The following is a 15,716-nucleotide window of genomic DNA, read 5'->3' as shown; positions in this document are numbered from 1 at the left end:
CTAGACTTGTGGAAGAAGGAACCGAGAATAAAATATCAGCAACAACTGGGTTTATTACGGGACAGCTCATAATCTTCATGTCTATCTATTATGCGCCTTTGCATTTAGCATTGGGTAGACCCCATACAATAACTGTCATAGCTATACCCTATCTTTTATTTCAGTTCTTCGGCAATAGTAAAAAAAACTTTTTGAATTATGGATACAAGAATCCAAATTCAATACGTAATTTTAGTATTCAAAGAATATTTTTTCAGAATCTTCTTTTTCAGTTTTTCAATCCCCTTTTCTTACCAAGTTCAATATTCATGAGATTCGTCAATATTTATTTATTTCGATGTAACAATAAAGTGTTATTTTTAACAAGTAGTTTTATTGGTTGGATAATAGGTCATACTTTTTTTATGAAATGGATTGAATTTTTATTAATCTGTATACAGCAAAATAATTTGATTAAATCTAATGTCCGTATTCAATCAAATAAATACATTCTATCAGAATTTAAAAATTCGATGTTTCAAATCTTTGTTGTTTTTTTATTTGTTACCTGTTTATATTATTTAGGAAGAATACCCCCCCCTTTTTTTAGTAAAAAACTGTTAGAAATTAAAGAAAGCAATGAATTTTTTAAAAAAGAAAAAAAAGGGGATGTGGAAACAAATTTGCAAAGGATACGAACGAAACAAAAAAGATCCAATAACAAAGATATTTTTCCTTCGATTTTTTTAAAAAAAGAAAAGAATTTGTACAAACTGGATGAGCAGAAAAATAAGTTACAAAAACCTCTTCTAAATATTCTTTTTAATTATAAACGATGGAATCGTCCATTTCGATATATAAAAAATAATCAATTTGAAAACATCATAAAAAATGAAATTTCAGAATTTTTTTTTCATACATATCCACGTAATGGAAGAGAAAAAATATATTTTACGTATCCACAAAATTTATCAACTTTTCAAAAAATGATGGAAACAAAAATAGATATCTTCACAATAAAGAAAATTTCCTATGATGATTCATCTAATCATTCGAGCTATAGCAATGAAGAAAAAAGAAAAAAATTGAGCAATGAATTTATAACTAGAACAAAACTGATAGATAAGGAATTAATTTCTCTCGATATATTCGAAAATCGAATTCGATTATGTAATGATGAAACTAAAAAAAACTATTTCACTAAAATAACAGATCCTTTCTTAAACGGACCCTTTCGTGGACGAATCAAAAAAGGTTTTTCAACCTCAATACAAGATGAAAAAACTTACAAAAAAAATCATATTTTGATCAATAAAATTCAAGAAATTTTTCTTTATAATTCTAAAAAGATTCCTAAAAAAAATAATAGGAATTATCAAAAATTAGAGGAAAATCTAAAAACATTTAATAAAAAATTATTAGTAACTACATTTCTTTTTAATCTAATAAGTCAATTTTCAAAAAAATCAGTGTCAAGCTTCAATTATGAAGTACTCTATTTATTTCCAGAACATGAACAAGTAAAAATGAATTCTAATTTGGAAGAAGAAAAAAAACTAATAATCAAAATATTATTTGATGCAATTACAACTGATTTGAACGAAAAAACAAAAGGAAATCGAAATAACACTAAGTCTATTAAAATAAACGAAATCTGTAAAAAAGTACCTCGGTGGTCATACAAATTTATGGACGAATTAGAAGAACTAGGTGGAAAAATGGAAGCAGATAATTCTCAAATTCGTTCTAGAAAAGCCAAACGTGTAGTCATTTTGACTAATAAATCTAAATTTTTTAAGAAATACAATACTTATAATGATCTTGGAGATACTGAAAATACTGAAAATACTGAAAAAAAAAACGAATTGGCTTTAAGACGTTATTCCCAACAGTCGGATTTTCGGAGAGACATAATCAAAGGATCTATCCGTGCTCAAAGACGTAAAACAGTTACTTGGAAATTTTTTCAAAAAAGGGTGCATTCGCCTCTTTTTTTGGATAAAATTGAAAAATCATTATTCTTTTCTTTTGATACTTTCAAATCAATGAAAATCTTTTTGAAGTTAAAAATTTGGATTCGAAAAAAGACAGAATTTAAAATTTTAGGTTATATAGAGGAAAAAACAAAAAAAAGTCCGAAAAAAGAGGAGGAAAAAAAAAAAGGAAATGAGGAAAGAAAACGTATAGAAATAGCAGAAGCCTGGGATAGCATTATCTTTGCTCAAGTAATAAGAGGTGTTTTATTAATAACTCAATGCATTATTAGGAAATATATTCTATTACCTTCATTGATAATAATTAAAAATATGATTCGTATACTATTTTTCCAAATTCCAGAATGGTCCGAAGATTATAGGGATTGGAAGAGAGAAAGGTATATTAAATGCACATATAACGGCGTTCAATTATCCGAAAGAGAGTTTCCTCAAAAATGGCTAACAGATGGGATTCAGATAAAAATAGTATTTCCTTTTCATCTAAAACCTTGGCATAAATCTAAAATACGATGTAATAAAAAGAAAAAAGATTCAAAGAAAAAAAAGAACTTTTGTTTTTTAACAGTTTGGGGGATGGAAGTCGAATTGCCTTTTTCTAGTTCCCCGAAAAATCTATTTTCATTTTTCGACCCCATTTTAAAAGAACTAAAAAAAAAAACGAAACAGTTTGAATTTTTCACTTTTCGAGTTCTAAAAGTTTTCAGTGAAAAATTCAAATTGTTTCTAAATATCGTAATAGAAAAAGCAAAATGGATCATCAACCGTATTATGGAAAGTTTAAAAAAAAGTATAGTATTCCTCACGAAAAAAAGAAAAGAATTTTTTGAATCTCTGTTTATTCAATGGAAACCCAAAAAACTAGATGAATTGAGCGAAAACAAAATGGATGAAGCAACCATTTCAATTCAATCGATAAAGTCGACAAATTTTGCATTGAAAAAAAAAAAGATAAAGGATCTGAATACTAAAAGAAAAGTAGTTATAAAAAAAATAAAAAAACTGAAAAAAGAAGAAAAGAAAAGAGGACTTGTAATTTCAGAGACAAATATTGATTCGAACAAAACAATTTCTGATAGTAAAAGAATAGAATTCGAAAAAAAAAATTTGCAAATATTAAAAAGAATCCATATTAGATTAACGAAAAAATCACATTCTTTTTTGAAATTTTTCATCAAAAAAATATACCTAGATATCTTTCTATATATCATTTGTATTCCGAAGATCCATATACAACCTTTTATTGAATCAACAAAAAAATTTTTAAATAAATGGATTTACGGTAATGAAACAAATCCAGAAAGAACTTATAAAACAAATCGAAGTATAATTCCCTTTATTTCAAAATTACACAAATATTTTCATAATAGGAATTTGAATTCACATAATTATTTTGATGTCTCCTTTTTGTCACAAGCATATGTCTTTTTCAATTTGTTACAAACTCGAATTATTAACATAAACATATATAAGTTAAGACTTCTTTTTGAATATCATAAAAATTTTTTTTTTGTTAAAAATAAAATAAAGAATTCTTTTTTTGGAGCACAAGGAATAGTTCATTCTAAATTAGAACAAAAGAACCTGCTCAATTCTAAACGAAATCAATGGACAAATTGGTTAAAGAATCATTATTATCAATATGACTTATCTAACAGTAGATGGTCCAAATTATTATCACAAAAATGGAGAAATAGAATCACTAAATGTGGTGTAGCTCAAAATCCAAATTTAACCAAATGGGATTCCTATGGAAAAAGCCCATTAATTATTTACAAAGAACAACAAGGAGCCGCATTAAAAAAAAAAATTCGAAAACAATATAGATACGATCTTTTATCCTATAATTTTATGAATTATGCAAATAAGAAAGACTCATATATTTATGGATATAGATCCCTATTTCAATCAAATAAAAACATATGGATTTCTTCTAATTACAATACGTATAAAAAAAACTTATTTGATAGAATAAGTAATATTTTTATCAAGAATTACGAAGATGCTATTATTATAGATATCGAAAAAAATTCGAATAGAAAATATTTGGATTGGATGGGAATCCATAGAGAAATATTAAATCGTTCAATATCGAATCCAGAATTTTGGTTCTTTTCCAAATTTGTGATATTTTATAATGCATATAGGAGTAACTCGCAAATTATACCAATAAAATTACTTTATTTACATTCTAAAGTTTCTAAAGTAAATAAAAATGTTAGTGAAAATAATATTACTAGAAAGAAAAAAAGAATAGCTGTTTTTAGAGCATCGAAAAAACAAGAAGATATTGAAAAAAATTCTGTAGCTGTAGGAAGGGGCAGTGAAAAAAATAGTTATGTTATAAAGAAAAAAAAAGTAAAGAACAATATGGAGGTAGAACTTCATTTCTTAGTAAGAAATTTTTTGATTTTCCATTTCAACTGGAAAAATTTCTTAGGTCAAAACATCTTTCACAATGTCAAAGTATATTGTCTCCTGATTAGATTGACAAATTTAAGAAAAATGACTATAGCCTCTATTCAAAGAGGAGAACTAGGTCTAGATATTATGATAATTCAAAATCAGAAGAATTTAACTCTTCCAGGCTTAAGTAAAAATAAAAATAATAAATTGAGGAAAAAAGAATTATTTGTTATCGAACCAGTTCGCTTGTCTAGAAAAAATAATAAACAATTTTTAAAGTCTAAAACGATGGATCTTTCATTAATTCATAAGAATACACGTAAAATTGATAAAAAATACTTAAAAAAAATTCATGTTAATAAGAAATATTTTTATAAATACATTACAAGAACAAGAGATCAAAAGATAACAGAAAAAAACGAAAAAGAGACTTTAAATTTCCTTGTTCCTGAAAACATTTTATCCGCTAGACGTCGTAGAGAGTTGAGAATGAGAATTTGTTTATATCCAAATAATAGAAATAGTATACATAGAAACACAATATTTGATAATGAAAATCAAGTAAAAAAGGGTTTTCAAGTTTTGACTAAAAAAAGAAATGAGAAAGAGAAAAAAAAACTAATGAATTTCAAAATTTTTCTTTGGCCAAAATATCGATTAGAAGATTTAGCTTGTATAAATCGTTATTGGTTTAATACCCATAATGGAAGCCGTTTCAGTATAGTAAGGATACATTTGTATCCGCGTGTTAAAATCTGTTAATCTAATTTTGTCTTCTAGTTAGCATATGTATCTATATATAGATAGATACATATGCTAACTAAATACACGCATTTTGGTATGGCATTGATTTTCATTCAATGATGTATAAATTAGAAAAAAAAAGAGAATTAAATTTACAAAATTCTCTTTTTTTTCTAATTTATACAATTTTTTTTGAATCTATCAAACTAGTTTCCTTTATATCTATTGAAATTCAATGGATTTCATTTCTAAATAAAAAAAAATAGGATTTCGTATTTATATCAAAAAATGAAAAATTAGTGTCATTATAATTACTGATCAATAAAAATATCTATCAAAAAAACGAGGAGAAGGGAAAACTTTTATTTTTTTATGGTAAAAAATTCATTTATACCTGTTCTTTCACAAGAAAAAAAAGGAAAAAACCCGGGATTGGTTGAATTTCAAATATTCCAATTTACTAATAGAATACGAAGACTTACGTCACATTTTGAATTGCACCCAAAAGACTATTCATCCCAAACAGGTTTACGTAAAATCTTGGGAAAACGGCAAAGATTACTGTCTTATTTGTCAAAGAAAGATGGAATACAGTATAAAAAATTAATAAATCAGTTTGATATTCGGCAGTCACAAATTCGTTAAATTGAAGAGTAATTTTCAATTATTCGATTTATTAGATCTTGAATTTTGATGAACTTTTATTTTTTAAGCGATTCATAAAAGAATAAATCGAGCAAAAACCTATGAATATCTCAACTATAAGAAAGGACTTCATGATAGTCAATATGGGGCCTCACCACCCCTCAATGCACGGTGTTCTTAGACTTATTGTTACTCTAGATGGTGAGGATGTTATTGATTGTGAACCGATATTGGGTTATTTACACAGAGGAATGGAAAAAATAGCGGAAAACCGAACAATTATACAATATCTGCCTTATGTAACACGTTGGGACTATTTAGCTACTATGTTCACAGAAGCAATAACTGTAAATGGACCTGAACAGTTGGGAAATATTCAAGTACCTAAAAGAGCCAGCTATATCCGAGTAATCATGTTGGAGTTAAGCCGTATAGCTTCTCACCTACTATGGTTAGGACCTTTTATGGCAGATATTGGTGCACAAACCCCTTTTTTCTATATTTTCAGAGAAAGAGAATTCATATATGATCTATTTGAAGCTGCGACAGGTATGAGAATGATGCATAATTTTTTTCGTATCGGGGGGGTAGCGACTGATCTACCTTATGGTTGGGTAGATAAATGTTCTGATTTCTGCGATTATTTTTTAACAAGTATTGCCGAATATCAAAAACTTATTACGCGAAATCCTATTTTTTTAGAACGGGTTGAGGGCGTAGGTGTCGTTGATGTAAAAGAAGTTATTAATTGGGGTTTATCAGGACCGATGCTTCGGGCTTCCGGAATACAATGGGATCTACGTAAAGTGGATAATTATGAATGTTACGAGGAATTTCATTGGGAAGTTCAATGGCAAAAAGAAGGAGATTCTTTAGCTCGTTATTTAGTTCGAATTGGTGAAATGGTGGAATCCATAAAAATTATTCAACAGGCTTTGGAAGGACTTCCCGGCGGGCCATATGAAAATTTAGAAATCCGCTGCTTTGATAGAGAAAAAGAACCAGAATGGAATGAGTTTGAGTATCGATTTATTAGTAAAAAATCGTCTCCGAGTTTTGAATTGCCAAAACAAGAACTTTATGTAAGAATTGAAGCCCCCAAGGGAGAATTAGGAATTTTTATAATAGGCGATCAAAATGGTTTTCCTTGGAGATGGAAAATTCATCCGCCGGGTTTTATAAATTTGCAAATTCTTCCTCAATTAGTTAAAAGAATGAAATTGGCCGATATTATGACAATACTAGGTAGCATAGATATTATTATGGGAGAAGTTGATCGTTGAAATGATAATTGATTTAACAGAAATACAAGATATACATTTTTTTTTCAGATTAGAATTTTTTAAAGAGATATATGAAATTCTTTGGGTATTTGTGCCTATTTTTATTTTTATAGTAGGAATTACTATAAGTGTACTAGCAATTGTATGGTTAGAAAGAGAAATATCTGCAGGGATACAACAGCGTATTGGTCCTGAATACACCGGTCCTTTTGGAGTTCTTCAAGCTCTAGCAGACGGAACAAAATTACTTTTTAAAGAGAATCTTATTCCATCTAGAGGAGATATTCGTTTATTTAGTTTTGGACCAGCTATATCAGTCATATCCATTATATTAAGCTATTCAGTAATTCCTTTTGGTTATAACTTTGTTTTATCTGATCTGAATATTGGTGTTTTTTTATGGATTGCTATTTCGAGTATTGCCCCCATTGGACTTCTTATGTCAGGATATGGGTCAAATAATAAATATTCCTTTTTGGGTGGTCTACGAGCAGCTGCTCAATCAATTAGTTATGAAATACCATTAACTCTTTGTGTGTTATCGATATCTCTATGTGTGCTTCGTTGAGACAGAAATTTTTTGATACTATTTGCTATACGGTTCTCCTTATATTTGTAGTAAAGGACAAACAGAATATATAAAGAATAATATAATTTTGGCATTTAGGTTGAATAATTGAATCAGATAGTTATATGAGTGCAATAAAACAGCTTTTATTGAATCTAATTTATAGAATAGTATACTATATTACTTATAGAGAAAGTATTATGATTTCAAATTGCAGTAAAAAAATTGAGTCTAATTTTCTATGTATAAGAATAAGGTGAAAATATCAATGAAATTCTAGAATTATATATATATAGATAGATAGAAGTGGTTGTTTTTCCCAAGATTTGTTGATTAGTAATCCTGTCTTGAAGCGGGCGCAAAACAAAAGACCAATCTTTTTAAAATTTTCAATATAATTTGTATGAATTAGTATACATATATGAACAAAATGCAAAGGGATTAATAAAAAAAATGAATGGATGACTAGAAACACCAAAATACACAAAAGATTAGTAACGTATATTTCTTTTTTAAAATATCCAAAAGAGTCTTTATGTATAATAGAAAAAGAATACTAAAGGGGGCTTGAAGTTGGTAGAAAAAAGAAGGCAGTACTCCCCACAATTCCGATCTAGAGTATACTTCCATCCATTGATTGAATAAATAACTATCAGGAACGAAATAATCCTTTAATTTTTTGAAGTCCCTTTTCTTTTGCTTGCACAAAAAGGAATAGGATAAGAGGTCAAAGTGATCTCCTTTTTCTTTTTTGTCTTATATCCTCCATATTTATGGAGATAGTCATAATTTAAAAAAGGAACATCTAATTCTTTTTCGGAATCGAAAATGATGTGTTAGTTCTTGATCATTTTCAAAGAGTATTTTATGCAAAAATTAAATTAAGTTATTACTCAAAAAATTTAAATTTGATAATTTTTTAAAGGATGAGATCAATTCAGAAGTATCTTTTGTATTTTTTATTTATATAAATAAGTGAAATAAATGTTCAAATTGATTTTTATTTTTTAAATAAATGTATTTATTTAAAATTTTTTTATTAGAACAGACAGAATTCAATGGGTCTAATTCAAAACCGTCCGATAAAATCGAATTTTCTCTATCTTAGGGATATATCAAGGGATACAAAATCGGGGTCCGGTCATTATATTTTTTGAAGGCTTTAAAGGAGCCGTATGAGATGAAAACCTCATGTACGGTTCTGTAATAGAGATGGTAACAGTAATGTCATCACCGACTAGGATTATCTAACAGTTTAAGTACAGTTGATATCGTTGATGCACAATCAAAATATGGTTTTTGGGGATGGAATTTGTGGCGTCAACCTATGGGTTTCCTCGTTTTTCTAATATCTTCCCTAGCAGAATGTGAAAGATTACCTTTTGATTTACCGGAAGCGGAAGAAGAACTAATAGCGGGTTATCAAACCGAATATTCCGGTATCAAATTTGGTTTATTTTACGTTGCTTCCTATTTAAACCTATTAGTTTCTTCCTTATTTGTAACAGTTCTTTATTTGGGTGGTTCAAATATCTCTATTCCGTACATTTTCGTTTCTAACTTTTTTGAAATTAATAAAACATACGGAGTTTTTGTAACGATAATTGGTATCTTTATTACACTAGTTAAAACTTATTTATTCATATTCGTTTCTATCACAACAAGATGGACTTTGCCTAGGCTAAGAATAGATCAATTATTAAATCTTGGGTGGAAGTTTCTTTTACCCATTTCTCTCGGTAATCTATTATTAACAACGTCGTCTCAACTGTTTTCACTGTAAAAAAAATGTGGACCTTCTATATTAAAAATGAAGAACTTGTTTTAAACAAGAGAAAGAAAAAAATATTCAGAGCTATTCATGATATGTTCCTTATGGTAACTGAATTCATAAATTATAGTGAACAAATAATCCGAGCTGCTAGGTATATTGGTCAAGGTCTCATGATTACCTTATCTCATGCAAATAGGTTACCCGTAACTATTCAATATCCTTATGAAAAAATAATCTCATCAGAACGTTTTCGCGGTCGAATACATTTTGAATTTGATAAATGCATTGCTTGTGAAGTATGTGTTCGTGTCTGTCCTATAGATCTACCCATTGTTGATTGGAAACTAGAAACTGATATTCGAAAGAAACGGTTGCTTAATTACAGTATTGATTTTGGAATCTGTATATTTTGTGGTAACTGTATTGAGTATTGTCCAACAAATTGTTTATCAATGACCGAAGAATATGAACTTTCAACTTATGATCGCCACGAATTGAATTATAATCTAATAGCTTTGGGTCGTTTACCAGTATCAGTAATAGATGATTATACAATTCGAACAATTCAAATAAAATGATTTTTAAAATTCTTATAAAAACAAAAAGAATAGAATATCTATATATAGATATATATATATATAAAGATATTTTAGTATTTTGAAATGACTCTTTGGCATAAATAAAAGAATGAAATGACATTGATCCTATAACAACTGTACTTAATAGCAATTCACATATCTTATCTTAGGATTTGGTGAAATTCTATGCACCGAGAATTTTAGTATTTAACAAGGGTTTTCCTGGTCATATCAATAAGGTCATGAAATTTCTATTTATCTCTTATTTTACATATAATGGATTTGTCCGAATCGCTACATGATTTTATTTTAGTCTTTCTTGGATCAGGTCTTATATTAGGAAGTCTAGGAGTAGTATTCTTTACGAATACGATTTTTTCTGCTTTTTCATTGGGACTAGTTCTTGTTTGTGTATCTTTATTCTATATTTTATCAAACTCCCATTTTGTAGCTGCCTCACAGCTACTTATTTACGTGGGCGCTATAAATGTTTTAATAATATTTGCTGTGATGTTTATGAATGGTTCCGAATATGACCAAAATTTTCGTGTTTGGACCGTTGGGGATGGAATTACTTTGATGGTTTGTACCAGTATCTTTATTTCACAAATCAATACTATTCTAGATACATCATGGCACGGGATTATTTGGACGACAAGACCCAATCAGATTTTAGAGCAAGATTTGATAAGTACTAGTCAACAAATTGGAATTCATTTATCAACAGATTTTTTTCTTCCATTTGAACTAATTTCAATTATTCTTTTAGTTGCTTTAATAGGTGCAATTTTTGTGGCTCGTCAATAAGAAAGGAATAATATAAATCACAATTTGTTAGATTTTAACACATTTCTTTTTTGTTGAATTCTATGTTAACGAAAAAGAATATTTATGTATAAAATATTTTTGCGAATACTTGATTTTGTTGTAGACTTATTATGTTAGGCAATAAAATCCGTTGAATTCATATTCAGATCGAAATGAATAAAAATTGAAAAGGAGTTGGTCAATGATATTCGAGCATGCACTTGTTTTGAGTGCTTTTTTATTTTCTATAGGTATCTATGGATTGATCACGAGCCGAAATATGGTTAGAGCCCTTATGTGTCTTGAACTTATACTGAATGCAGTAAATATAAATCTCGTAACCTTTTCTGATTTTTTTGATAGGCGGCAATTAAAAGGAAATATTTTTTCAATTTTTGTTATAGCTGTTGCAGCCGCTGAAGCAGCTATCGGACCGGCTATTGTTTCCTCAATATATCGTAATAGAAAATCAACCCGTATCAATCAATCAAATTTGTTGAATAAATAGTATTACTTATAAAAAAAAGTATAATTTTGAATAGTGTGTACTATATAATCAATTCAAATTATCATAATTGAGATATCCATTTGAATCATGTTTGCGAAAACAAAGATAAGAAATCAAAGTATCTTGGTTCTATTCTCTTATTATTAATCTAGAAGTCTATTTTTTCTAGCAAAATGATTATAAATCATTGATTCATCTGGTATCTAATATATATATATAGAATAGGTTTACCTATTTACTAGATTGAAAATGTTGAATTTTTGATGTTCAAGGATTATGATCCAATGTCACATTCAGTAAAGATTTATGATACATGTATAGGATGTACTCAATGTGTCCGGGCCTGCCCAACAGATGTATTAGAAATGATACCTTGGGGCGGATGTAAAGCTAAACAAATTGCTTCTGCCCCAAGAACAGAGGACTGTGTTGGTTGTAAGAGGTGTGAATCCGCCTGTCCGACGGATTTCTTAAGTGTTAGAGTTTATTTATGGCATGAAACAACTCGAAGCATGGGTCTAGCTTATTAATACGTTTCAAAAAGAACCGTATACAAGTACTTTTTTTTACTGGCAAAAACCCGGGCTCAAAATAAAAAATATTTTTTTTTTTTTGAGCCCGGGTTTTTGTAGTCTAAGTATATCTTATTTTTATCACGAATGATTTTCCTTGGTTAACAACAGTTGTAGTTTTGCCAATAGTCGGAGGTTCTTTAATTGTCTTATTTCCCCATAAAGGAAATAAGACAATTAAATGGTATACTTATTGTATATGTTTCATAGATCTGCTTCTAATAGCCTATGTATTTTGTTATCATTTCGAATTGGATGATCCACTAATCCAATTGACAGAAAATTATAAATGGATCCATTTTTTTGACTTTTACTGGAGATTCGGAATAGATGGACTCTCTCTAGGACCCATTCTATTAACGGGATTTATCACTACGTTAGCTACGTTATCGGCTCAGCCGGTTACTCGAGAATCTAAATTATTCTATTTTCTGATGTTAGCAATGTATAGTGGTCAACTAGGAACATTTTCTTCTCGAGACATTTTACTTTTTTTCATCATGTGGGAATTAGAATTAATTCCCGTTTATCTACTTTTATCTATGTGGGGTGGAAAAAAACGTTTGTATTCAGCTACAAAGTTTATTTTGTACACTGCGGGAAGTTCTGTTTTTTTATTACTGGGAATTCTGGGTATGAGTTTATATAGTTCTAATGAACCAACATTAAATTTTGAATCATTAACTAATCAATCATATCCCGTGGCACTAGAAATAATCTTCTATATGGGATTTCTTATTGCTTTTGCTGTCAAATCACCAATTATACCCTTACATACATGGTTACCTGATACGCATGGAGAGGCGCATTACAGTACTTGTATGCTTTTAGCCGGAATATTATTAAAAATGGGAGCGTATGGGTTGGTTCGAATTAATATGGAATTATTATCTCGCGCTCATTCTATATTTTGTCCCTGGTTAATGCTATTAGGTTCAATTCAAATAATCTATGCAGCTTCAACATCTCTTGGTCAACGCAATGTAAAAAAAAGAATAGCTTATTCCTCGGTATCCCATATGGGTTTCTTAATTTTAGGAATTGGTTCTATAAGCGAGACAGGGCTGAATGGGGCTATTTTACAAATAATCTCTCACGGATTTATTGGTGCTGCGCTTTTTTTCTTGGCGGGAACTAGTTATGATAGACTACGTCTTCTTTATCTCGACGAAATGGGTGGAATGGCTATCCCAATGCCAAAAATATTCACGATTTTCACTACCTTGTCGATGGCTTCTCTTGCATTACCGGGCATGAGCGGTTTTGTTGCCGAATTGATAGTCTTATTGGGAATCATTACCAATCAAAAATATCTTTTAATCACAAAAATACTCATCACTTTTGTAACCGCAATTGGAATGATATTAACTCCTATTTATTCATTATCTATCTTACGTCAAATGTTCTATGGATACAAGCTTTTTAATACACCAAATTCTTATTTTTTTGATTCGGGGCCACGAGAATTATTTATTTCAATTTCGATCCTTATACCCGTAATAAGTATTGGCATTTATCCAGATTTTATTTTTTCATTTTCGGCTGACAAGGTTGAAGCGATTCTCTCTAATTTTTTATAGATAGTTTTCGGGAATCAATGAAAAATAAAAAATCGAAAAAAATCCCATGCACAATAAAAAAATGGATTTATTTTTGTATTTTATTAATTACATAAAAATGAATTTGAATTCTAATTGAATATGTTTGTTGTTTGTGAGAACCCCTTGAATCACTATTACATTACTTGATTCAATGGGGTCTTAATCATTTTATTGGGAGTTTTTTTTCTTATTTTCTAAAATGTTCCCATCCCAATATTTGTGAAATTCTTAAATTTAATTTAATTAGATGTAAATGAACCATAACTATGTAGTCCTATTCCTAAAAGATTTATCCCTAAATAACATATCCAAATTATAAGAAAGCCCATGGAGGCCACTATCGAAGAATTGAGATATTCCAATTTTTTATTTTTTCTAATATGTAAATAAATCGCGAAAATAATCCAAGTAATAAAAGCCCAAGTTTCCTTTGGATCCCAATTCCAATATGATCCCCATGCCTCATTAGCCCATACTGCTCCTGATATATTACCTACTGTTAAAAAGATAAAACCTAGACTAATAGTACGGTAACCCCAACGATCCAATTGTTGAATAAATTGATATCTATAATAATTTATATAAGACGAATCAGACATAAAAGGAGTTTTTTGTAAAAGATTCTTTTTATCATTCATATTCATGTATTTGATTTCAGCAAAAGACAAGGTTTCATTAAAAAAAAAGAAAGTCTTGCTTTTACCAATCATGTGTATTAGTTCTTGAAAAGTAATGACTAAAATAGCCACTGATAATAATGATCCACATAAAAGAGTTGTATAACCCAATATCATCATACTTACGTGCATCATTAACCAATGGGACTGTAAAGCAGGCACTAATATTAAGGATTGATGCATTTCGGTTAAAAGACCCGAAGTAGCAAAGCCTTGGGTAAAAAGAATACTTGGCGTTATTATTGTATTGAAATAGTAGTTTTTTTTTTTTTTTAAGCAAAGAACCATATAAAAAATAGAAAAAGTCCATGAAAGAAATATTAATGATTCATATAAATTACTAAATGGTAAATGGCCCGAAAAAATCCAACGAGTAACTAACAATCCTGTGATACAAAAAAAAGTGATTATCATGCCTTTTTTGAACGAATTGTCTAATCCTATTATTTCATTGCCTAATAATAAGGTTATCAAATGAATTGAAATTAAAAGAGATACGACCGAAAACGATATATGAGTTAATATATGCTCTAAAGTGGAAAATACCATAACCATATTGAATGAAAAAATAGAAATACTAGGAATAGAAATAAGAATTCATCAGCGTGTCTACCAATTTCACCATAGCGGCTTACTCGAAAGCATAATAACCAAATTGGAGTCAAATTATAACACGTCCACTCACACAAGAGCCTGATAAAGTACAACCTACTTTGTTGTGATCATATTAGACCAATTGGGCATAAAGAGCCATAGCATGTCATGAATCAATTATCCTAAAAATTTAAGCTTATAAATGTGGCCACACAATGCTTTTATATTATATTTCTTACATTATCAAGCCAAATTAAAAAGCTCGGTTTCTTTTTATCTCATCTAAAACATAGAAAATAAAGGAGGGAGAGAAAGATTGCCAAGCCCATTTACTGCAAATCCTGAGTGTATGTGTATAATTTGATGTTTGCTCAGAAAATTACGAAGTTAAGAGACCATACCCCACGTAATTTTGGCACAGATTTTCATGTGAGGAAGCTTGGATAATTAACTTTTGAACTTGCAACTTAACAGATAAAGCATGATCAACTTCCCGAGTGTCTCCAGAAATTAAGCTACTATGATCTGCAGCATGCTGAAGGGAGTTGTTTGACACTGAAGAACAAGTTGAAAAATCCCGACCAGTAAGCTTATTACTCATGCGAGCCATGACAACCACAGCACGCTCGTTCAGAACCTCATTAGCATCACCAAGTTGGTTAACAGCCTAAATGCAAATGTAGATCAAATGAGCATCATTAATCAAAAAGCAAGCAACAAAATAATACAGTATGATGATACCTGTAGAAGTTCCCTTTCACGGGCACCACGCTGAGGGTGGGGAAGCTCTCTGTTTGGAGCAGATTCCTCAGAATTTACAACAGGAGGTACATGATTGATGGTAAGCATAGACATTTGTGGAACTTCATTGAAGTTAAAAAGTCGCCAATTTATGAGAGGATCATGTACAAAGGCCTGAAGACAGGAAGAAGAAATAATCTATTTATTAAAAAAAATTCTCCACTACTAACATAAGTTGATTTAGG

General features: G+C 29.4%; 1 protein-coding gene across 2 annotated transcripts in view; it reads right to left on the bottom strand.

Moving 5' to 3' along the window:
• Positions 1-15,094: 15,094 nt before the first annotated feature.
• TOR (target of rapamycin) overlaps positions 15,095-15,716 on the bottom strand; it is a 30,499-nt gene continuing 29,877 nt past the window's right edge. For both annotated transcript variants that reach the window (XM_090298146.1, XM_090298147.1), the window contains 2 exons: positions 15,472-15,645; positions 15,095-15,397 (listed from right to left, as the gene is read on the bottom strand). In XM_090298146.1, coding sequence (XP_090154272.1) covers positions 15,110-15,397; positions 15,472-15,645 — 462 coding nt within the window. In that variant the 3' untranslated portion in view covers positions 15,095-15,109. The remainder of the gene's footprint in view (positions 15,398-15,471; positions 15,646-15,716) is intronic.

The sequence above is a fragment of the Phaseolus vulgaris genome, chromosome 2, assembly GCF_051622355.1.
Source record: "Phaseolus vulgaris cultivar YP4 chromosome 2, ASM5162235v1, whole genome shotgun sequence".
NCBI lineage: Eukaryota > Viridiplantae > Streptophyta > Magnoliopsida > Fabales > Fabaceae > Phaseolus > Phaseolus vulgaris.
The sequence above is the reverse complement of the archived record's forward strand: the minus strand, read 5'-3'. Positions and strand labels throughout refer to the sequence as shown.